We start from the raw sequence: 25,032 nt of genomic DNA, 5'->3' as shown, positions 1-25,032 counted from the left end.
TAGCCCCGCCCACTGACCTGCTTCTATCCTCAACCCAGCGGCTGGGCTTGTTTCCGCCCCCCAGCCCCCGCGCGGAGCCGACCCCAGGACCTATCCGCACCCACGCGGGGAGAACTGCAATTTCTGGACCTGAAATGGTCGCACGTGATTGGCAGCCCGAGCCCTGGAGCCCCGCCCTGCACGACCCGAGCGAGGAAGCGGAAGTGGCGTCATTGGTTCGCGTGGTGTTTTTGTCCGGTGAGGCCGCACATCTTGGATTCTCGTTGGTCCACGTGTGGTGACCCCGTCCCTGGTGAGGCCCGCGTGCAGGGAGCGCCCTGGGGGGCAGGAGGGCGGTAAAGGACAGGTGTGGCCGGGACCCCGAGGAGCCTCCTTAGAGAGGCCGGTCCCCTTCGCTCGCGTCCGCCCGGCCGCTGTCCCCGCGCGGAGCCGGGGCGGGAAGGGCGCGTGTGCGGGGGTTTTCATCCCCTGGGCTCCCCTGTTCAGAAGCCTCCGAAGTAACCTCGGGACTTTTCTCCAGAAGGAGAAGAATTTCCGCTGCTCGAGTCCCGTTGCTCAGGCCCCGCGCGCTCCGGTTCTCACGGCCCTGGCGACCCCGTCGTGTTCCCGTGAGTCCGGGGGAAAGTTGGCTCAGGGGCCTCTTCTGCTTTTCCTGTGCAAACGAATGTGTCGTCTGAGAATTTGTCTATACCTTTGCTTATTCTTGTCTTTTGAACGTTACAGAAAGGTAGAAATATAAGATGCTTTTTTTAGATGTCAAGGGTGTGCATATTTCTGTATATAAATATAAACGTATGTGGACCACAAGTCTTTCTTCTCAAGAAAATCAAGACTATTCAGCTATCTCGTCGTCTGAACTTCCTAGGCCCGTACATCCCCACAAAAGTTCAGAACGGGGGCCTCCTGGAGAAAAAGATGGAGACTGTATGACACTAGTTGTAGAATAATTGAGTTTACCATTAATAGGAATTTAGACTGTGTTTTTTCCGCATGTTTTTCTTTCGTAAAGTCTTAAACCTACGGAAAATTTGAACATCCAATACAATGAATGTTCACTGTAGTACATTCATCTATTTTTTGAATTTTGCGTGTTTGCTTTTTCCGTAGGTGAATAAATGCATTTTATGCTGAACTCTCTGTGAGTAATAAGGATACTATAAAAATAGTGTTTATGATATTTAACCTTTAGTCACGTGGTAATGCATATTCTAAAGATAAGGACGTTATCCTACTAAAAGCACAATACTGTTGTTCCACCCAAGAAAGTTAAAGATCATGATGTCATCTCCTACCTACTCTGTGTAAAAACCAAACTTCTCCACTTTGTTCCAAATTATGTTTTTGGTTATTTTTGGATCTAAGATCCTATCAAGGTTTATATATGACAATTGTTTATGTCCTTTAGTCTTTGTATTAGATCAGTTGATGGTGTTTGTCCAATATATTGACTTTTTGAAGAGTTCTTTTAGCAAGTCACGCATTTTGATATTTCTGACTTTATTTTCATGGTGTGTTTAAATGTTTCCTCCATTTCTTGTATTTTCTGTTAACTGGTAGTTGGGTCTAGAGCAGAGGTTGGCAAACTTTTTGTCTGAAAAGGTCCAGATAGTAAGTACTTGATACTCTGCAGGCCGTAAGGTGTCAGCATTACTCAGCTCTGCCTTTGTGGTGCGCAAGCAGCCATAGACCTAAGTAAACAATAGGGCATAGCTGTGTTCCCACAAAGCTTTTATTTACACAAGCTTTACACACAAGCGTGTGACCAAAGTGTGCCAACTCTTGGTGTAGAGGCTTCAAAAGATCATTTCAGAATATTTTGTAGGTGATGTGTACGTGAAATTGCATTCCATAGGGAGGACAGAAATGTATGCCATCCCTCAGTTAGTGATGCCAACTTTAATTACTGGCGTAAGGTAGTGATCAGCAGAGTGCTCTGTTATAAAGGTAGACTTTTCCTTGTGAATAAAAAAGTCCCATGTGGGGTGATATTCTGCAACTCAGAATATCTTGTTCCCCAACAACCTTTCTAGCCATTATCTTAACATCTGTTAATCACCTGCAGTGAATAATCATCTGTATATGTTGTCTCACATTTGTGGGGGTATATTTTCAGGGTAAGCTGCTCAGGTTGGTTTTCTAAGTCAAAGGGCAAATATACATTTGCTTTTGCTGGATATTATAAGTTTCCTTCCATAGGTTTTGTGCCATTTGTAGTTTCTGAATCAACATTTTAAAAACATGTCTAAGAATTGTGGCGAAACGTAAGGAACAAATTTTAGTTCTAACTTCAAGAACTTGTTTTCAAAAAGAATATCCTGTCCACTGTCATGCTGAGTAAAAATACTCAAATACATTTTCAAAAGTCCTATCTTTTTGTTTATATTTTTCACAGACATTTTATGTGAGTCTTATTTAAGTTTTATTTGTAATTCTATTTTGTGTTCGTTTTATTTGTTTATATTATATTGTAATATGTTTGTGGGTAATGGCATTTGTCTGACAGTCCACAAATGGTCATTGAATTCCTTTAATGAGCTAGGAACTGTGCCAGGGACAGTGGAGAAAGGCCATCCAAAAGGACATAGTGCTGCCACCATGGGGCTTTCAGTCTATCTGGGAATACAGAGATTAAATGAATACTGGCAAGTTTGTGATACGGACGTCATAATGGCTTGATATGAGGTGGTAATATTTATTGGAAGGGATTGATACTTAAGTTGTGAAGCAAAGCCTGAGTAGGATTGACCTAGTCATGTTGTCAAGCTATTGTGAGGATTTGTAGAGTGGTTGAGAACATTTCAGGTGAAGGGAACTTGATGAGTAAAATCCAGCGTAGTTGAGACCTTGGTATATTTCTGAAACGGAGGAAAGAAGGTTGGCAGAAGCAGAACAGACAGAGTGGTGGGAGATAGAGTGGAGAGCAGGGCCAGGAGCAGGGGAATGAGGTGCGCTGGACAATATTCTAAGGCCCTAGAAACTTGTGAGATGTTTTAGCAGGAGACTAATTTGAATCCATTGCAACTTAAGTAGAACCCACTAACACCTGCTTTGGGAATGGACTTCAGGAAACATGAAAGTGAAAGCATGAAATCAAGATAGAATCTTATGATTAATAAGTTTTTAAATGCCATCATGGAACCTAGATATTGATGATTGTTATGGAAAAGAAAATAAATGAAATGATTTGAGAGTTTTGTAGAAGGTAAAAGTGAAAGAATCGAGGCATTTCTTGTATCTGTTCATTTACTAGAAGTTATATCCCCACTTAATGAATGTTTGAGTGCTGGATTAGTGCCTAGTGAAAAAATTCAACCCAGGGCTATTCTTAGGAAAGTTGTAAACTACTGGAGGCAAACATCTTTCCAAGAAAGTGAATGTGTTGTTACAAATTGATTAAGGTACTGGAGCTAAAATAGAGGACAATATTATCTTCTCCCTCTTTATATGGGAGTAGATGAAGGTAAGAAAGAGAGTTGATAAATATTTGTCATAAAAAGACAAGATAGAGGGGTTAGCCATGTTGGAAGGGATGGGGAGTGGGAGATGGGGAACGCGTTCTGTATTTGGTTGATTACATTTCTAGGGTGGGAGAGGGGAGAACATCAGGAGTTCCTCCCAAATTTGACAGTAGAGACCTTTTATTTGCTTGGGATAAATGCTGAGGGAGGATCCTAGTCTTCCGTGTATACCTGACAGGAAAAATAAGTGGTAATCTGTTCAAATGCTGTGAATCAAGGGAAAAGTATGAATGTGTTTTAATTTTATGAGTAATAAATTCATTCAGGGAATTAATCAGGATCTAAGTAATTCACCTATGTTATTATTAATCATAGCTAATGTTTACATTAATACACATATAGTGGATTTGTAGTCCACTTGAGATTCCTTCTCCTACTTAGATTAGGCCTCTGATTCTCTGACTGAACATCCAGAGTAACCCCTCCTGTTTGACTTTTTATAGATACTGGTGCATCTAGGGGGCTAGAATCACTCCACAGGTAAAGGACCAGAGGACTCCCCAGACAATGCAGGTGACCAGAAAGCACTGAAGGCTCCATGTGTGTTGTAATATCCGTGTTACCATCTCTCTTTGCCACTTGAGTGTCCCGATGAGCTAGCTGCGCCATAGTGAGACAATTGGTGAGGATTCTGAAGATAATGTTGATGAGGATGAGGTACTGTGATTCCGTGAATGTCTTTCCTCAATTGGCAAGGAAACCTCAGCTTTTTCCTCAAGTCCAAAGACTAGGCTGAACATATCTCCAAATCTCCTCTTTATTCAGTTGTCTGCAGGGACCACTGTTCTTCTCGATTGTGTGAGTCTGCTTGAAATCAGGAGACAGAAATCACACTGTAATTAGAAAAAGAGAAGTGTAACATAAGGATATAAACAGAATTCCAACATATATCCTAGAGTTGATGGAGAGTCCCTAAGGAAAGCCAAACTAGTAGGAGGGCCCTCTCCCCAAGGCTTGACTTCGGACCTTGTTGGAGAAGGTATCATGGCAGCCCACTGGATGGTGAAGTTCACAAGGTTGCCAGAACCAGAGGTAGTCAACAGTCAGTGGGCAAGCAGTAAGCAACTCCCTAGATGCAGACAAGTCCTGAGTGATGGGTAGATGGAGGGAGGGAATCGGGTGCCAGTATCTGTGCAAGACCTAGAGCACTAAGTATCCATATAAGGAGGCCATGGGAAGCAACTGACTGGTGTGCAGAGAAGCCGAGGCTGGTGGATGAGTGCACAGAAGACAGTGTTCCTCCCACCCTCACATTCTTAGCGTAATTAAATATATTTCTGAAAACTGAGATATATTCTGTTATGAACATTTAGTTAGCTATAATGTAGGTATACTTGAAGAGTGGTGTGAAGGATCTCTGTTGTCTGTTTATCATCAACCAGTAGGTGCCTTCAATGAGCCAGGATCTCTGCCACTCTGTACTGGCAAACATTGGCATCCAAAACAGACATAATGCTGCCCATGAGATGCAAAAACACCTCTCCAAAAGAAGCTCATCCTGATGTCAGACAACATTAATAGAGCTGATGTCAAAAAGCGTTAGTAAAGCTACAGAGGTCATTATGGTAAAAGATTCTGTTTCTCCAGAAATATAAAAATTTAAATGTGTATCCACTCAATATATTGTTGTAAATATATAAAGCTTTCCTTGACAGAATTAGAAGAAGAAATAGATAAGTCCACAGTTCTAGTGGGAGATTTTAATATATTTTGCTCATAGTGTTAAACTAAACAGTAGAGGAAAAATCAAGTAGGATATCCTTTGGAAATGCTACGTAAACTGCCTAATGTACGCATATAGAATAGTGTGTCTACTGACTGATGGAACTCAGAAATTGCTCATCTGAGAGCAAGGAGGAAGGAATGCACTGGAAGGAACAAGAAGGCTTTGTAGGGAGATAAATATGTTCTGTATCTTCTTTAGGCTGGTGATTACATGAGAATATGCAATTGTCAAAACTTGTCCACTACATACTTAAGATATGTATTTAATTGTAAATTAGTTATATCTCAGTTACAAAATAAAAAGAAAAGGAAAACATTCTGTGTAGGCACCACCTGACTGAATACATTGGTGGGCATCTTCAGCCCAAGGACCCCTAGTTTGAGACCCCTGGTAGTAAGTACAATTATAGTGTGAGTCTAGACACAAGATTTTTGTGACCATGTGTATTTCTGGGTTTTAGTCTTCTGAACTGTAGAATAAGGGCTGTAGGGCTGTGAGGGTGATATTATTGGTTCACAGATAAAGAAGTTCGGAATTTTCAGTGGTTGGCATCCTTCAAATACTATTTTGTAGATTCAAATACCATTTGGCCTGTTGGTTTGTGTTTGATTTATTAAAGGTTATTTTTTTTAATCGAGGTCACATTAGTTTATAACACAAATTTCAGGTGTACATCATTGTATTTCAAGTATTGTATAGACTGCATTGTGTTCACCACCAAAAGTCTAGTTGCCATCCATCACCATACACATGTGCTCCTTTATTCCTTTCACCCTCCCCTCACCCTTTTCCCCTCTGGTAATGACCAATCTGTTCTCTGTATGTGTTATGTTTGTTTATCTTCCACACATAAGTGAAGTCGTAGGATAATTATCTTTCTCCCTCTGACTTATTTCACTTTGCATAATCCCCTTAAGGTTCATTTGCCTAGTTGCAAGTGGCAAGATTTCGTCTTTTTTATGTCTGAGTAGTATTCCATTGTCGATGTATGCACCACTTCTTCTTTATCCAGTCGTCTGTTGATGGGCACTTAGGTTGCTTCCAAATGTTGGCTATTGTGTATGATGCTGCAATGAACATAGAAATGCATGTATCTTTTTGAATTACTGTTTTGTGTTCTTCGGATAAATAACCATAAGTGGAATAGCTGGATCATATGATATTTCTATTTTTAATTTTTGAGGAATCGCCATACAATTTTCTCTAGTGGCTGCTCCAGTTCACATTCCCATCAGCAGTCTACAAGGATTCCTTTTTCTCCACATCCGCTCCAAAACTTATTATATCTTGTCTTTTTATTAATAGCTATTCTGAGGGTGTGAGGTGGTATGTCATTGTAGTTTTGACTTCCGTTTCCCCAGTAATTAGTAATGTTAAACGTCTTTTCATGTGCCCCTTGGCCATCGGTATATCTTCTTTGGAAAATGTTCATAGCCTCTGCCCATTTTTTAAAAATTATTTTATTAAAGTCATATTCATTTGTAACTGTAAATTTCAAGTGTACATTATTATATTTCAGCTTCTGTATAGATGGCGTTGTATTCACCACCAACAGTCTAGTTATCATCGGTTACCGTACATTTGTGCCCCTTTACCCCTTTTGCCTTCTCCCCACCCTTTTCCCCTCTGGTAACCACTGATCTGTTCTTCTTATTCACATGTTTGTTTATCTTCCACATATGAGTGAAATCATATGGTGTTTGTCTTTCTCTGTCTGGCTTATTTTGCATAGCACAATACCTGCAAGGTCCATCCGTCTTGTCACAAATGGCAGAATGTTGTAGTTTTTTATGGCTGAGTAGTATTCCATTTTGTCATTGTAGTTTTGGTTTGCATTTCCCTAATGATTAGTGCTGTTGAACATCTTTTCGTGTACCTGTTGGCCATCTGTGTATCTTCTTTAGAAAAATGTCTGTTCATACCCTCTGCCCACTTTTTGATTGAGTTCTTCATTTTTTTTGTCATTGGGTTGTATGGGTTCTTTATATATTTTAGTTCTTTATATATAACCCCTTCTTGAATATATGATTTGCAAATATTTTCTCTGCGTTGGTGGGTTGTCTTTTCATTTTGTTGATGGTTTCTTTTGCCTTGCAGAAGCTTTTTAGTTTGATATAGTCTCATTGGTTTATTTTTTATTATGTTTCCCTTCCGTGGGTAGACATGGTATTCGAAATGATACTGCTAAGACCGATGTCAAAGAGTGTACTGTCTATGTTTTCTTCTAGGTATTTTGTGGTTTCAGGTCTTAACATTTAAGTCTTTAATCCATTTTCAGTTAATTATTGTGTATGGTGTAAGATAATGGTTTGCATGTGGCTTTCCAGTTTTTCCAACATCATTTATTGAAGAGACTTCCCTTTCTCCATTGTATATTCTTAGCTCCTTTGTTAAAGATAAGCTGTCCATAGATGTGTGGTTTTATTGCTGGGCTCTCATTTCTGTTCTGTTGATCTGTGTGTCTCTTTTTCTGCCAGTACCACGCTGTTTTGATTGCTATAAGTTCGTAGTATATTTTGAAATTAGGGAGTGTAATACCTCCAGCTTTGTGCTTTTTTCTCAGGATTGCTTTGGCTATTCGGGTTCTTTTGTTTTTCCATATACGTTTTAGGACTTTTTGTTCTGTTTCTGTGAAGAATGTCATTGGGAATGTATTGGGATTCATTAGGTGATATGGACATTTTAACTATGTTAATTTTTCCACTCCACGAGCACAGAATATCTTTCCATTTCTTTATGTCTTATTCAGTTTCTTTCAAGAATGTCTTACAGTTTTCATTGTACAGGTTTTTCATGTCATTGGTTAAATTTATTCCTAGGTAATTTCTTTGTTGTGATTGTAGATTGGATTGTAGTCTTCATTCTCTTTCTGCTGGTTGGTTGTTATTATATACCAATGCAACTGATTTTTGTGTGTGTGTGTGAGGAGATCAGCCCTGTGCTAACATCTGCCAATCCTCCTCTTTTTTTGCTGAGGAAGACTGGCCCTGGGTTAACATCCATGCCCATATTCCTCCACTTTATATGGGACGCCGCCACAGCATGGCTCGCCAAGCAGTGCGTCGGTGCGCGCCCAGGATCTGAACTGGTGAACTCCGGGCCACCGCAGCGGAGCGCGTGCATTTAACCGCTTGCGCCACTGGGGTGGCCCCAATGCAACTGATTTTTTATGTTGTTTTTTTGTTTTTTTGTTTTTTGTGAGGAAGATCAGCCCTGAGCTAACATCTATTGCTAATCCTCCTCCTTTTTTCCACCCCCCCCCCCCAAAGCCCCAGTAGATAGTTGTATGTCATAGCTGCACATCCTTCTAGTTGCTGTATGTGGGACGCGGCCTCAGCATGGCCGGAGAAGTGGTGCATCAGTGCGCGCCTGGGATCTGAACTCGGGCTGCCAGTAGCGGAGCGCACGCACTTAACCGCTAAGCCACGGGGTCGGCCCTATGTTGATTTTGTACCCTGTAAATTTACTGTATTTGTTCCTTATTTCTAATAGTTTTTTTTTTGGTGGATTCTGTGAGGTTTATATGTATGTGGAATCATATCATTTGCAAATAATGTCAGTTTTACTGTTTCATTTCGTGTTTGGATCCTGTCTTTTTATTTTTATTGCCTGATGGCTGTGGCTAGGACTTTGAATACTATCTTGAATAAGAGTGGTGAGAGAGGGCATCCTTCTCTTTTTCCTGTTCATCAAAGAGTAGGTTTGTTTTTCTGCAATAAGTATGACGATGGCTGTCGGTTTGTGGTATGTAGCCTTTATTATCTTGAGGTACTTTCCTTCTATACCCATTTTATTGAGAGTTTTCATCATAAATTGATGTTGAATCTTGTCAGATTTCTTTGCATCTGTTGAGATGATCGTTTGATTTTTATTCTTCACTTTGTTAATGTGGTGTATCACGTTGATTTGCGGGTGTTGAACCATCCCTGCATCCCTGACACAAATCCCACTTGGTTGTGCTGTATGATCCTTTTAATGTGTTGTTCTATTCAATTGGCTTCTATTTTGTTGAGGATTTTTATGTGAATGTTCGTCAGCAATATTGGCCTATGATTTTCCTTTTTTATGTTATCCTTGTCTGGTTTTGGTATCAGGATAATGTTGGCCTCATAGAATGAGTTAGGAAGCATCACATGTTCTTCAATTTTTTGGAAGGGTTTGAGAAGGACAGGTATTAAATCTTTGAATGTTTGCTAAAGTTCATCAGAAAAGCCATCTGGTCCTGCACTTTTGTTTTTGGAGAAGTTTTTGATTACCATTTCAATCTCTTTACTTGTGATAGATCTATTCAGATCCTCTATTTTTTCTTTTCTTTTTTTTTTTTTTTTAAAGATTTTATTTATTTATTTTTCCCCCAAAGCCCCAGTACATAGTTGTCTGTCATAGCTGCACATCCTTCTAGTTGCTGTATGTGGGATGCGGCCTCAGCATGGCTGGAGGAGTGGTGCCTCGGTGCGCACCCGGGATCCGAACCCGGGCCGCCGGCAGCGGAGAGCACGCACTTAACCGCTAAGCCACGGGGCCGGCCCCCTCTATTTTTTCTTGATTCAATTTTGGGAGGTTATATGATTCTAAGAATTTATCTATTTCTTGTAGTTTATGCAATTTGTTGGTGTATAGCTTTTCATAGTATTCTCTTATATTTCTGTGCTGTTGTAATTTCTCTTCTTTCATTTCTGATTGCTTTTTTAGCCTTCCATTTTTTTCATAGTTTATCTAAAGCTTTGTCAATTTTGTTTATCTTTTTAAAGAACCAGTTCTAAATTTCATTGATCCTTTCTGTTGTCTTTTTAGTTTATTTCATTCATTACTGCTGTCATTTTCCTTGTTTCCTTTCTTCTATTGACTTTGGGTTTTGTCTGTTCTTTATTTTCTAGTTCTTTTAGGTGCAGTGTTAGATTGTTTATTTGAGATTTGTTATCTTTCTTGATGTAGGTTTGTGTTGCTGTAAACTTCCCTATGAGTACCAGTTTTGCTGTATTTCATAGGTTTTGGTATTTTGTGTTTTCTTTTTCTTTTGTCTCTAGATGTTTTTGGTTTCTCATTTGATTTTTTTTCATTGATCCAAAAGTTGTTCTGTAGCCTTTTGCTTAGTTTCCACATATTTGTGACTTTTCCAGCTTTCTTCTTGTAGGTAATTTCTAGTTTCATACCATTGCACTTGGAAAAGAAGCTTGATATGATTTCAGTCTTCTTGAATTTATTGAGACTTGTTTTGTTTCCCAGCATATGGGCTATCTTTGAGAATGTTCCATATGCACTCAAGAAGAAGGTGTATTCTGCTGTTTTTGGATTAAATGTTCTATATCTTTCTATCAAATCCATTTAGTGTAGAGTTTCATGTAAGGCTAGTGTTTCCTTTTTGACTGCCTGGATAATCTTTCCATCAATTTTAGTGGCATAATAAGTCCCTGCTATTATTGTGTTGTTGCAGTTATTTTCTCTCTTTAGTCTGTTAATGGTTGCTTTATATACTTTGGTTCCCTCTATGTTAGGTGTATATATATTTATAACAGTTCTGTCTTCTTGGTAGAATGTCCCCTCTGATTATATAATGTATATCTTTGTCTCTTGTTATCTTTTTTTTTTTTCTTTTTTGGTGAGGAAGACTCGCCGTGAGCTAACATCTGCTGCCAATCCTCCTCTTTTTGCTGAGGAAGATTGGCCCTGGGCTAACATCCGTGCCCATCTTCCTCTGCTTTATATATGGGGTGCTGCCACAGCATGGCTTGATAAGTGGCGCATAGGTCTGTGCCCGGGATCCAAACCTGAGAACCCCGGACCACCAAAGCAGAGCACGCGAACTTAACCACTATGCTACTGGGCTGGCTCTCAGCTGTTATTTCTTTAAGTAAGCTCTCTGCTCCTTTCTCCTTCTCTTCTCCTTTTGGGATATCCATTATCCTTGTGTTGATTTTCTTAATAGAGTTGGATATTTCTCATAGAATTGCTCTGTTTTTTGAAAATCTTAGTTCTCTCTCCTCTTCCACCTGAATCATTTCTAGATTTCTGTCTTTGAACTTGCTAATTCTTTTTTCCACGTGGTTTCCTCTGTTTCCAGTGTTGTCTGTTTTCTTCTTAATCTCATTTATTGGGCTCTTCAACTCTAGAATTCTTTTTTTCAGTTCATGTCTCTTTTTAGTGAAGTGTTCCTTCTATTAAGTAATTTTCTTCCTGACTTCAGTGAACTGCTTTTCCGAGTGTTCTTGTATGCTGTCATGTTTCTTCATGGCAGCTGTTTGAATTCTGTTAATTAGATTGCAGTGATCCATGACTTCAGCATTGGTTTCTGGAGAAATGTCATTTTCTCTTTATGCTACCTGGTTACTGTTATTCTTCATGGTGCTTAATGAGTTATTCCTCTGCCCATGCATTTGTGGTAGGAAACATTTTTCTTAATTAGGTAAGCTTTGTTTATTTTCCTTCTAGGCTGCTTCGGGTTGTATTTGAGACCCTGACCTTTTCATCCTCCACTGTCTCTCCCAGAGGAGTTATCAGTGCCCTCATTGTGCTGATTCTGCCTCCAAGGTTGCCCCCGAGGTACCTTGGTGCCTATGATTTTGCTGCAGTTGTGGATGTTGTCCCCAGGTTCACCAGGGTGTGAGCACCTCTGCTGCCTCTGGAGTCACCTGAGTCGCAGGTTCCCCTAGTGCAGCAGAGGAACAGGGAGAGTGAGGCAGGAGCTGGGATCATGGGCATTTTTGCCATGTCTGGTTTTTTGGATCTGTATGTGCCACTGCTGTTGGGGGGGGATAGAAATTTCAGGCGCCTCTGCAGCTGGGGAGGACTGGGGTCAGTGGCCCCATTGTCGCTGTTGTCTGGCTCTACGTGGGCTCTCCACGTCCTTGGGTGCTACTGCCCAATGTACCCTCTTTACTGCTGCTCCTGGGTTAGCTGGGGGTGTTAGCAGTTCGGCAGCTGGGGATGCTGGGTTTGCAAATGTTGTCACTGCTGCTGGATTGCCCAGGTTCATGGAAGACAGTCACCACCACAAGGGGAGGAGTATTTGGGTCACAAGTGCCACTGAGGTTCCCTAAGTTCTGGTTTCCGGTGGCCGTGTGGTTTGTGGAACTTCAGGTCACAGGCACTCCCACTGCTACCAGGGACTTGGGGTATTGTATGTAGCATCTGCTTCTGGCAGGGCCGGTGTCGGGGGCAATGCTACCAGGGGCTGAGTTATGGGCACCACTGTGTCTCTGAAACCTCAGGTTTCGGGTGCCACCTGCCACTGCTTGGTGAGGGAAAGGGGCTGAGCCATGAGTGCCATTGTGGCTCTTGCAGCCTCTGGTCTTGGGCACAAGCACAATTCCTGGATTCTCAGGCGACTGACACCACCACTGCTGCCTGGGGTTTCTGGGTCTTGGATGCAGCCCCTGCTGCTGGAAGAGCCAGTATCGGGGGCACTGCCGCCAAGGTAGGCGGAGGGGACTGGGGTACAGTTATCATCTCAGTTCCTGGAGCCTCTGGTCATGGGCCTGCAGTGATTCCTGGTGCCTCCAGCAGCTGGGCCTAGCTGGATTTCTGGGGCTTCCATTCTTGTTCGGTACCTCAGCTCTTGGAGCCTCTGGTTGCAGGTGCAGCCACAGTTCCTGGAACTTCTGGTCTCAGGAGCTGCCGTTGCTGCTCCCCTGGTTCTACAACATCCAGGAACTCCAGTCAACCCGCCTTCAGATGTATAAATGTATGGATCTCTCAGATGTTCTAGTGTGTGTGCAGAGTCCTTTCTTTGCCTGTGGATGTCCTACTGGTTGTAACTTAGAGGGGAGAGACAAAGGGAACAACTCATTCCACACTCATGCTGATATCCCTGCAAAGATTATTGATTTTTAACAAAAAGTTAACCTTCAAATACAGAATGTTAAAAGACAATTTAAGAAACTTGAAGGAAGTGTGTGGAAGAAATTAATAAATGTAAAAGCCAATTGGGTAGAAAAATGGAAGTGATAAGTGAAATGAAAAGGTGGTTGTCTGAAAAAACTCCTAAAACAGACAAGTGTTGGGGAAAGTTCGATATGGCATTGCCCCTTTCCCAAGGTCAGGGTAGAACACAAACCTGTTTGATTTGAGTGTTTCTAACCAAGACCTGTGGGGCTTCCCAGTACTTCAATGTTTTCTTGGTTCTTTTGTAGAAACATTGACATACTTTTTCTAATCTTTTAGGGTCAGATGTAGAAGACCTAATGATTATTTCCCTTTTCTTGCATTTTCTTGTTCAGAAATCAATAGAATACGCGTGCTTTATGTGTGTGTGTAGGACACTTGTTATTTTCTCACCTGCTTGATTGTTTTCTCACATCAGTTTTGAATTGATAGATCAATTATTACTTTATTGTCTCTATTCTCCAATAGGGATGTTGGATCTTTAATACCTAGGACATTTTTTATATACATTACTACTCTCAACTAAGCGTCTAGCACAGGGACATAATTTCTTCATTGTTTACTGAAAGAATAAAGGAATAATTCCACATTAAGAACTTAAAAGGAGGCCTAGAGCTTCAAACTTCTCCAACATCCATCAAGGGAACCTCAAGAGTGTTGACTGAATTAAATATTTCATTTTTCTTCCTTTCATATGCCCAGGAACAGTCTTAAATAGTGCTGTCCAGTAGAATGTGTAGATAAGTATGTAATGAAAATATTTTCTTAAGCATGTAAGCAATATAAAAAAGTTATGATATTTTACATTATTTTTCACATTTGAAGTTTTCTAAGTTCCCTGGACACTAAATATTTATCAGATGTACTTGATTTATGTTTAGATCATATAGAATTTAGAGTTGAAAGAGTGGATTAAAATATTCAAGTTGTTCCAAATGTATCAGTGAGCTGTAAGCTCCTAGTGAGACATCTGGTACAGATGGTCCTCCATAAATGACAATTGATGTTACTGATACTCTTGGTATAGAGCATACTGTTTTAGTAGCTTTTAGGTTCTCTCTGCACAATATAGAATCCTTTGGTCTGGGCTTGAGCAGTCATGTTGCTGGTTTACCTAGGATGAGGTTAAGTGGGCCAGAGAATGCTGTTCTCTAAATCAGCTCCTGGTATATGTGCATTAGGTATAGTTGCTGCGTACTCTCCTTCATGAATTTGATTGCCTTGAGAAATGAACAGTCACATTCCTCAGGAATTAAGTTTCCTTCTCTTTAAAATGAACCCACTGTGCTTTTCCTGATGAGCAGCATGGCTCACAGTCCCCTTTTGTGGCTCTAGGTAAGACAGGACTACTCTGACATTTGATGGCAGTGGTGTGTATTTGTGGGAGCTTTCTTGAGAGTGCAGGGATATTTGGGAATTTCAAGCTAGAATGGAATGACTTCCAGGCCTGTGCATGTGGGAATTATCGTCATCTCTGAGTCCTCATGCCTTCTTTCTTTTCTCTTAGGTCTTCTTTCTAGGGACCTCTTCTGCCTTCCTGAGGAAAAGATAGAGGCAGGAAGGATGGTGACTGACAGTTTGACAAATATTTCTCAGGTAATTAGAAAGTATATCCTTCTGCAAAATGACACATTTCATCCACCAATTAAACACATTTCCTTCTAGGTAGATCTGTCTCCAGAGTTTCTTAAAGAAATCAAGCTACTCAAGGACTGAGTCCCTGTTGAATTCCCTCCCAAAATGGAACCTCTCATATTAGTTCTTGTGAATAATCTCAGTATTTCGATAATTACCTTCTAATATTGTCTCTTATGATGGCAACTACATATTTTTTTGTTTTGCTATGTTCTCTGACAGGTAATGAAAATCAATGTGTGTATTTCTCAGAGAATTTATTCACTCATCAACTTTTAAGAGTCTATAATTTGCTTAATGCTGTGCTACAAAAGGGAAATAAGACTAGAAGAGCTTTTAGTCCAGTTGTGAGATAAGTTCATGTGTTAGACATTCCATTAAAGCCACACCTGGAGGCTATCAACCATAATTGAGTGTAGATAGAGAGAAGAGTACCTAGGAGAATTGCTCCTTGGGGGACATGATGAGAGACCTTGAAACCTTTTGTTGCCATTGCGTCTCCCATCTTCATTCCCCGATGAACACTGGTGGAAATGTTTCTTTACTGAAATGAGCTTGTGTGTGATGGTTTAGGACTCAGTTACCTTCACTGATGCGGCTGTGGACTTTACCCGAGAGGAGTGGACTTTACTAGACTCAACTCAGAAAAATCTGTACAGAGATGTGATGCTGGAGAACTACAAGAACCTGAACACAGTAGGTAAGGCTGCCATCTTTCCTGTAGCCTCTTATGGAACAGATATTTTTTGTGTATTTACTATGTTGTAGTATTGGTGATGTGAAAGCTGCACACAATGGAAACTAACACACTAGTCTCTACACTAATGGTTTTAATCTAGTCTGCTTTCTGCAAAAGTGTGGTTCTAGGACTAACACCATCCACATCACTCTCTTGGAAATGTGCCTTCTCAGACTCCACCTTTAAAATAGTGAAGGAGGGCCAGCCCCGTGGCTTAGCGGTTGAGTGCGCACGCTCTGCTGCTGGTGGCCCGGGTTCGGATCCTGGGCGTGCACCGACACACCGCTTCTCCGGCCATGCTGAGGCCGCGTCCCACATACAGCAACTAGAAGGATGTGCAACTATGACATACAACTATCTACCGGGGCTTTGGGGGAACAAATAAATAAATAAATAATTTAAAAAATAATAAAATAGTGAAGGACACTCTTGGCTGAGACGTGCATTTTAGTAATAACACTTCACATGATTCTAACGAACAGCAAAGTTTGACAGCCGCTGGTGTAGTGGTTTCTCCATGAGAATGAACATCACTTTTTTCACTTACTTTTTTTTGCTATTTCAGTTAAAGTATTAATGCTTTGTTACATGTATATATACATCTGAACATGGGTTTCAGGGGCCGAGATAACCAATATCTTGATGCACAGAAAGACGGGATATTTGCATTTTTAGGTCTTTTGAAATAATTTTACTGCTTTCATTAGAAATATAGGAGTTGATTCACGGGAAAGTTTATCGTCTTTTGCAGGGAACTTTTCCATTAATACATCTTTCCCTGTGAACAGAGTACCAGCTGTTCAAACCCAGTCTCATCTCCTGGTTGGAAGAAGAAAAGTTGAGGACAGTGGAGGGAGGAGTCTTCCAAGGTGAGTGAGTGTGAAGAACTTCCCTAGTCAATGAAAATTTCAGTATGTTTGGAATGACAATGAGGAAACTTTAAGATGTACTTTCTCTAGAAAGCTGGCATTGGTCTCTGAAAGTTTGGGATATCATCAGCTTGTCATATGTTCTTGCTTTACATTTATGCAAAATTTCTTATGATCTCAGTTCTGTTTCTTTTTAACTTTATCATTTTTATACATGCTCTTTGTCTAGAACTTTCCTACTTTGTTTCCCTGGTAGTATTCTGTTTTCTTTTTCCCATTATGTTTAATTTTCATTAAGTCATTTTAATCAACTACTGAATTTTGACTACACATCATCATTGCTAAATTTTTGATATAGCTAAACTCCGCAAATCTAATTTGCCCTTTTGTTTTTCTAGTATGTTTAATTTGACAATAATACAAATGAGCTTTATTGTTTTTAGCTCTTTAACCTACATTTCTTTCTGCAAATTCCTACATTTCTTACTCTTTTTTATTTTAGAATGGGAAATACAACTTAAAACCAAAGACTCAGCAGGATATTTTTGGAGAGAATACATCCAATAGGATAGAAACAATAAGATCAGTAATGGTAAGTTTGAAAGGAGATATTTCTTATTTTCTACATTCTGAAAAGATTGGGATTTTCGTTAGATAGAAAATGAGCACAAGTGATAGATACTTGAGATAAGTGCCATTCTCCTGAGAGAGCAATGTCTTTGTAGAGATATTCTGAATATGATGAATTGCAGAATATTTTAAATCTAGCCTGAAAGTTGTCACCTCGAAATTCCTAGAAGGGCTCTTTCCAACTTATCTAACTAAACATTGAGTTTTTAATGCAATTCAATGAAATTGTACAGGAAACTTTTAAGATTAGAGTAGATGGCATATCATTCTTGTTGAAAGGTTCCATGATTCAGCCTGAAAGAAATCGACAGGAAAGGAAATATATGAATGTAAATGGAAATGACAAAAATCATCATTATCATTGTAATGATGTTTCTATTATGTGATAGGTAGTATTAGTTATCAAGGCTGAGAAATCTTTGAATTAGCATTCTTCCATTCACCAACAGGAAAGGATCCACAATGGGTGGGAACTCTGTGATTGTGAGCAATGTGGGAAAGTCTTCAGTGAACATTCATGCCTTAAGACACACAGGAGAACTTAAAATGGAGGAAACACTTGTGAGGATAATCAGTATGGAAATAGCTTCCATATTCTGCACAAGAAAACTTTACCTGGAGAAAAAATTTGTATGTTTTATCAGTGAGGTAAAGCCATCAGCCTGACTCTAGATATTGGGTGCTGGAAAACTAGCATGCAAGAGAAAGCCTTTGAATGCAGTGACAATGGGAAAGCCTTTGTTAATAAGTATTATTTTCAGGCACCAATGAGAACCCACAATGGAGAAAAACTCTCTGAATGGAAAGAAGGTGAGAGATCTTTTATTCAGTCCACAAGCCTTGGTGTGCATGTACAAACTCATACTGCTAACAATCGTTACAAATATAAGGAATGCAGAAAATCCTCTATACAATCTGCATACCTTAACACTAACGATAAAATTCACACCAGAATAAAACCCTTTAAATGTAAGGAGTGTGGGAAAGACTTGAAGTCTTTTCATCTCACTGAACATGTAAAAACACACACTGTAGTGAAGCCTTGTCTTGGTGAGGTACGTGGAAATTCGTTCGGAAGTTCCTCATGTCTTCGTATTTGCAATCAAATTTATGCTGGACTAGAACTGTATAAATATAAGAAGTGTAGGAAAGTCTTTAAACATTCTTTGCATCTTAGTGTTCACATGCAAAGTCACACTGAAGAAAAACCTTACGAATGTGAAGAATGTAGGAAAGCCTTTCCTCAATTCTCAAGCCTTACTGAACATATAAAAACTCACACTGGAGAGAAGCCTTTTAAATGTGACAAATGTGGGAAAGGTTTTGCTACTTCCTCAAATCTTACTAAACATTCGGGATCTCACACTGTAGAAAAACCATTTGAGTGTAATATATGTGGGAAACAATTTGTCAGTTCTTCGTACTTAATCATTCACAAGTGTACTCACACTGGAGAGAAACCCTATAAATGTAAGGAATGTGGAAAAAGCTTTAACCATTCTTTCCACCTTAAAGTTCACATGCGAACCCACACTGGAGAGAAACCCCATGAATGTAAGGAATGCAGAAAAGCCTTTACTGATTCCTCAGGCCTTTTTTACCATATAAAAACTCATACTGGAGAGAAGCCTTTTAAATGTGCCATGTGTGGGAAAGCTTTTGCATTTTCATCACATCATAACAGACATTTTAGAACTCACACTGGACAGAAGCCTTTTGAGCGTGATATATGTGGGAAAACATTTGCCTCTTCTTTGTACATTATCATTCACAAGTGTATTCACACTGGAAAGAAACCTTATAAATGTGAAAAATGTGGGAAAACCTTCACTCAATCCTCAGGCCTTACTGTACATATAAAAACTCACACTGGAGAGAAGCCTTTTAAGTGTGACACATGTGGGAAAGCCTTTCCTACTTCCTCACATCTTACTACCCATTTTAGAACTCACACTGGTGAGAAGCCTCTTAAATGTAATATATGTGGGAAAACATTTACCATCTCTTCATCCTTTATCAATCACAAGTGTACTCATACTGGAGAGGAACCATATGAATGTAAAGAATGTGGAAAAGGCTTTAAACGATCTGTACACCTTAACATTCACATGCGAACCCCCAGTGGAGAGAAACCCTATGAATGTAAGGAATGTGGGAAAGCCTTCACTCAATCCTCGGGCCTTACTGAACGTATAAAAACTGACACTAGAGAGAAGCCTTTTAAATGTGACACATGTGGAAAAGCCTTTGCTCTTTCCTCACACCGTAACAGACATGTTAGGACTCATACTGGACAGAAGTCTTTTGAGTGTAATATCTGTGGGAAAACGTTTTCCAGTTCTTCGTATATCTTCATTCACAAGCGTACTCATACTGGAGAGAAACCTTACAGATGTAAGGAATGTGGGAAATCTTTCAGTTTTCACAATTCCTTTCGGCATCATGAAAGAACTCACCTGGAGAGAAATCCTATCAATATAAGGAATATGGTAAAGCCCTCAGTAGCCTCAATTTGCTTCAGAGACATGATAGGACCATACTGCGGAGTTGCTCTACAAATGTAAGGAATGAGGGAAAGCCATCAGAATCTCATCACAACCCACCATGTAAGGACTCACAGTGAAGCCATTCTTTTAAGAGTCGTGGGAGGTCCTTTCCTGTTTCCTCGTTGAAATGATATTTCTTACATAGGAGAGAGCTTGTAGTGGAGAGAAATTCAACTGACGTAATATATTTTGGGAAATTGTTCTGCAAATGTTCACTTGTGATCTCGCTATGGAGAAAAACTTTATGAATGTCAGAAGTGTTGTAGAGTCGTCATCATTTTCCATAAGATTCTTTTTCATCCTTAATAAACATGGGATAGTTCTCGGTGAAGAGAAACTGAATATAGGAAATATGGGAAATGCTACCCTGAGTGTGAATCTTAGAGTCTTCTTAGGTACATAGCATTCTAGGTGGTTCTGTAGATCTATTCTTAGCATTTTTGAGTAGGCCCTGACCGTTCCTACGTATAATGTCTTTTTTGCTTTTGATAGGCCAGTCTAGTTGCTACACCTTCCAGGTTGCAACCTGGTCAAAAGTATGTCCACAGGATTTATACTTAATCCTCTTCTCACCACCTGGATTCTCTTGTTGGGTTGACATGATCTTACTTTTTGAAGACAGTGAATGCTTGACTGTGTACAGTGCTCACTGGACTCATTTACAACAAGCCACACTGGCCAAGGCAGTGGTTAAAATACATCTGTGTAAATTTTATAAAACTACCTTGTTCTTCTCACACCTGATCCTTTCAGATAAAAAGTCAGTGTCAAGCATGGGATGAGTGGGAAAAAAGAGATTACACCTACTGATATGAAACAGTCCGATTTCATGACCTTTTTAGATGAACAACCACCTTACCACCTGGGGAGGGCCTTTAACTTGAAGCCGTACAGGGTGATGGTGAGTAATAGTGAATGTTTCTTTCACACCTTACCCAACACCATAGCCTGGCAAAACAGTGATATCATTTGTCTGTGTCAAGCAACAGCTGTCACTAGTGATATGACCTGCTTCTTTGTTGGTCATTCCATCCATGGGCTGTGGAAATAGAAAAATTCATGTGAATATAGCTGATCCTAATAATGTGCTTTCCTTGACGTCCTTCCTGGCAGTTGCTGAATGTGAACCTTGGGTGTAGAGAGAACAGCACAACCTTATTTCAGCTCCAGTGGTACAAATTCACATAGTATGGTTGCTCAAGCAGCCTTGGGTTACGTCAGGTATGGCCATCAGGCGTTCAGCTGCTTGATGACACTTTCTTGAGACTTTCAAATCACTGTATGGTTATCTAAATCAAGCTTAAAAAGAAATCCCAAACAAGAATTCTGTGCACGTTTTTGTAACATCTTTTTTATGTGGAGGAGTATGTCATGTTATGTTTTACTATTGGGTATGTATGTTATTCTTTAGCCCTTCTGTTGCCCCCTTTAGTTATTGGCAACAATACCAAAGATCAGATTAGTCTTAACCTTTTTTGTGCCCTGTGTCATAGATTGGCCTTAGATGAGAGCGTAATTATCTGAAAGAAGACCTGTTGGTCCTACCAGAATTTGTCACGGTTGCCTGAGTCTAAGACCTTGTGGATAGTGTTTGAAGTCACTCCTGCAGATTGGCCTCACTCTGCTGCCTGCATTCCTAGTGACAGCAGCCTCATTACACACTATACAAGAGAAATCAAGCAGACTTGGTCTCAGCTTTTGTTGGTCAGTGGCTGACAAAGTGGCGTATTCCTGTGAAAAAACTCCAAAAGCCAAAATGATGTGAACCATGTATGCTACAACACAGTGAGCCTTTAAAAATATTGTAACTGAAAACAAGTGATTGATAAGAGATTATATGATTTCATTTGTAAGGAGTGTCTAGAACATATGAATCTACAGAGACAGAAAGAAGATTGTTCACCTATATATAAGAGAGAAGAGAAATGGGGTGTTTGACAGCCAAAGGCTACTTTTGAAGTGATGAAAAGGTTCTAAACATAATTTTACACAAGCCTGTGTTTAGTAAACAGCATTGAATTGTATAGATTTAAATGGATAAATTGTTTGATATGTGAATTATATCTGAATAAAGCTGTTTCAAGAACCAAAAGAGAAGATTATGAGAGTACCTACACCGTTGGGAAGTTCTGCACATAATTAATTTAATGTGTCTGAGACATGTAGCATGGTAAGATGTAACAAACATTAGCTACCCTTATATTTTTATCACTAAATATTAAAACTTAAACTATTATAATCAAAGGTTATGATATGGGCATAAGTACATATAACACTATACAGAAGCGTGTAATACAATTAGATACTCCCATATTAGATACTAATACAATATGGGAGTTTAGTGTTTAAGAAAGATGGAATTTCAAATCAGTAGGTCAAGGATATTTTATCACTAAGTACTACTACAAAAATTGACCTTCATTTGGAGGAAAAAAAAATGGATCCACTACTCCACACCACAGGCCAAAAACATTGAATGATGATTAAAGATTTAAATGTCTTTAGAAGTAGATTTAAGATGGAAATATGAAATCTATGTATATCTAGAGTTTAAAGAGACGTTTTAAAGCAAGGCAGGAAATCCATGAATTGTTTTAAAAAACAGACTTCTTTGGCTACATAAACATTTAATATTTTGTATAGCAACAGGTGAAACATTAACATAGAAAAATAGTTATGAACTCAGTAGATGCATAAAATACATTTGGTAACATCCATACACAATTTTTTTTGTGTTTGTGAGGAAGATCAGCCATGAGTTAACATCTGTCGCAATCCTCTTTGCTGAGGAATACTGGCCCTGGGCTAATATCTGTGCCCATCTTCCTCTACTTTATGCCACCACAACATGGCTTGACAAGCGGTACGTTGGTGTGCACCTGGGATCCGAACCCTGGGCCGCTGCAGCGGAGTGTGCGCAGTTAACTGCTGTGCCACCAGCTGGCTCCCCATAAATAATTCTTGATAAAATGTTGGTAAATCAGGATTTTAAAAGATCTTTATTAACTCCATCATGGCCACCTACTGAAATACACAGGAAACATGGTTACCAGAGAAACTCGAGAACCATTCCTAAGTGAAGAATTTCTGGTATTGTTGCTATTTCACAGCATAGTATGGGAGGCCCTGGACCATATGGTAAAATCAGAAAAATCAAAAACTTATTTGGAAAAAAAAAAAACTAAAAGGTTTATAGAAAATGCCCTTACATTAACAATTCAAAGGAATCAATAAAGTTTAGTATGGTGTCCAACGTAAATAAAAAGGGGAAATAAAGATCTAAGGGTGGGATTGATTGAATGGAGGAAATAGACTATTTCATGGATTAGCTGGCATATCATTATGAGAGAACCGTTGTAAAGGCTCTAGAAACCAGAGGTGAAGCAGGTAGAAAAGCTTTTGATGAACATTCTCATCTCCAACCACAACCCCAGGTAAGGGCCTTGCCCTCCACCTGTAGCTCAGCCTAGAGCCCTGCATCTAGACTCAACCTTGTCTCAGACTGTTTCTGCCTCCAGCCGCTGCACTGAGCCAACCTTGGCCCATCCATGTGGTTGTTAACTAGAATTTTTCAGTCTGAAGTAGTCTATCTTGACTGACAACCTGAGCCTCAGAGCTCTGCCCCTTCAAAACCCAGGCAGGAAGTGGCAGTGGTGTGACTTGTTCATCTGGGCTTTTGTCCTGCCTCCTCCCATTGTGTTGGAGACTTTCATGTTGGTAGTGGTCCAGCCCAGCCCAGCTTTGGTGAGGCCAGCTCAAAGGGGACATTATGGGGGTTGAAGGAGGAGTCAAGGGCTTGCTTGGTCTGAGCTGCTGAGGGACCCACTTAAAGAGTCCTGGTGTGTGCTGCTCACATCCACTAGGGGCTGCGGGGCCTCCCATCACTGCTAGAGCCCAGTGTCTGTTAAGATGTCATTCCCTGTGAAGATTTGTGTTGGGAAATCCTATACGGGTGTGTGCACAGGGTCTTTTAATCTGCAAAAACCTCCAGACAACCTTTGTGACTTTTCTGCAGAAAGAAAACAATTTCTGCCATTGGGGTGATGTTAACTCAGCCCGCGCATACTTGGGTCCTCACAGATGTGGCAGTTCTGGGCTGTCTGCTGAGCACTGTGTGAATGTTGGTTCAAGAGGGCCTCTATTTACTTTTATATGCAAAAGAATGTTTCATCTGGGAATTTGTTTTTGTCTTTGGCACAACCTTCATTTATTTTTGACACATTACAGATAGAAGGATACTTTCTTAGATGTCTTTTTTTTTTCCCCCAAAGCCCCAGTAGATAGTTGTATGTCATAGATGCACATCCTTCTAGTTGCTGTACGTGGGATGTGGCCTCGGCATGGCCGGAGAAGTGGTGCGTCGGTGCGCACCCGGGATCTGAACCCAGGCCGCCAGCAGCCGAGCACGCGCACTTAACTGCTAAGCCACGGGGCCGGCCCTTAGATGTCTTTGATGTGCATATTTCTGCATATAAATATAATTGTATGTAGACAACAGGTCTTTCTTCTAAAGGCAAACAAGAATACTCACCTATCTCCTTATCTGAACTTCCTAGGCCTCTACATCTCCATAGAGCTTCAAAACAGGGGCCTCCAGGAGAAAAGGATGCAAAGTTTATTACACTAGTTCTAGAATAATTGAATTTCCCATTCACAGGATGTATGGACTAAGTGTATTTTTTCTACATTTTTCTTTTGGAAAATCTTAACCTAAGGATATTTGAACATCTAATAGAAGATACTGGGCGATGTATAAATTTAATATCAGCAATAAAACCCTAAGCACTTTGAGGTACTTCTGTTTATGGGCAGGTATTTCTGATAGGGTCTCTGCCATAGGCACTGGCAGCCAAACTAGATGTGAAAACTTCTTTTACCCCAGATCTCTGGTCTGAAAGGCTCCGTTAATTAAAACTAATAATAACCACTCATTTACTTTTTTTATTGCGGTAAAATATACATAACTTAAAATTAGCTGTTTTAAGTGTACTGTTCAGTGGTATGTGCACTCACTCTGTTGTGCAACCATCACCACCATCCAGCTCCAGAACTATTTCATGTTCACTATTTCACCACCCATTAAACTCTAATTCCCCATTTCTCTCTTCTCTGAATCCAAGGGAATTTACTAATCTCACTTGTCTAGGTTCCTCATATAAGCAGAGTACACAGTATTAATCTTTTGGTGTCTGGCTTATTTCAGTCAGCATTGTGTCTTCAGAGTTCGTCCATATTGCAGCATGTATCAGAAATCCCTACCTTTTTAAGGCTGAATAATACTCCATTGTACATATATACCACATTCATATGTCAGTGGACACCTGTTATTGAACGCAAATACAAGTTTGTCATTTGAAGGGAAGGAAGGCCAAATCACCAAAACATCAGGCTTGTGGCAGGGAAAGAGGATTATTATCAAAAGGCAGCCAGACTGGGAGATGGGATTTAGAACTCAAATTTACCTCCTCAAAGGGAAAAAGGGAAGGGT

General features: G+C 40.0%; 1 protein-coding gene across 1 annotated transcript in view; it reads left to right on the top strand.

Annotated features, from left to right (window-relative positions):
• The first annotated feature begins 352 nt into the window (after window positions 1-352).
• Window positions 353-25,032, top strand: part of LOC147912140 (zinc finger protein 426-like) — a 33,925-nt gene continuing 9,245 nt past the window's right edge. The window contains 8 exon segments of the mRNA XM_087425529.1: window positions 353-608; window positions 14,633-14,721; window positions 15,334-15,460; window positions 16,288-16,368; window positions 16,871-16,901; window positions 16,903-16,960; window positions 17,760-17,808; window positions 20,387-20,445. Of these exon segments, the coding sequence (XP_087281655.1) occupies window positions 14,689-14,721; window positions 15,334-15,460; window positions 16,288-16,368; window positions 16,871-16,901; window positions 16,903-16,960; window positions 17,760-17,808; window positions 20,387-20,445 (438 nt within the window). The 5' untranslated portion in view covers window positions 353-608; window positions 14,633-14,688.

This window comes from Ceratotherium simum, chromosome 39, assembly GCF_057802395.1.
Source record: "Ceratotherium simum simum isolate JZ-2026a chromosome 39, ASM5780239v1, whole genome shotgun sequence".
Classification (NCBI taxonomy): Eukaryota; Metazoa; Chordata; class Mammalia; order Perissodactyla; family Rhinocerotidae; genus Ceratotherium; species Ceratotherium simum.
The sequence above is the reverse complement of the archived record's forward strand: the minus strand, read 5'-3'. Positions and strand labels throughout refer to the sequence as shown.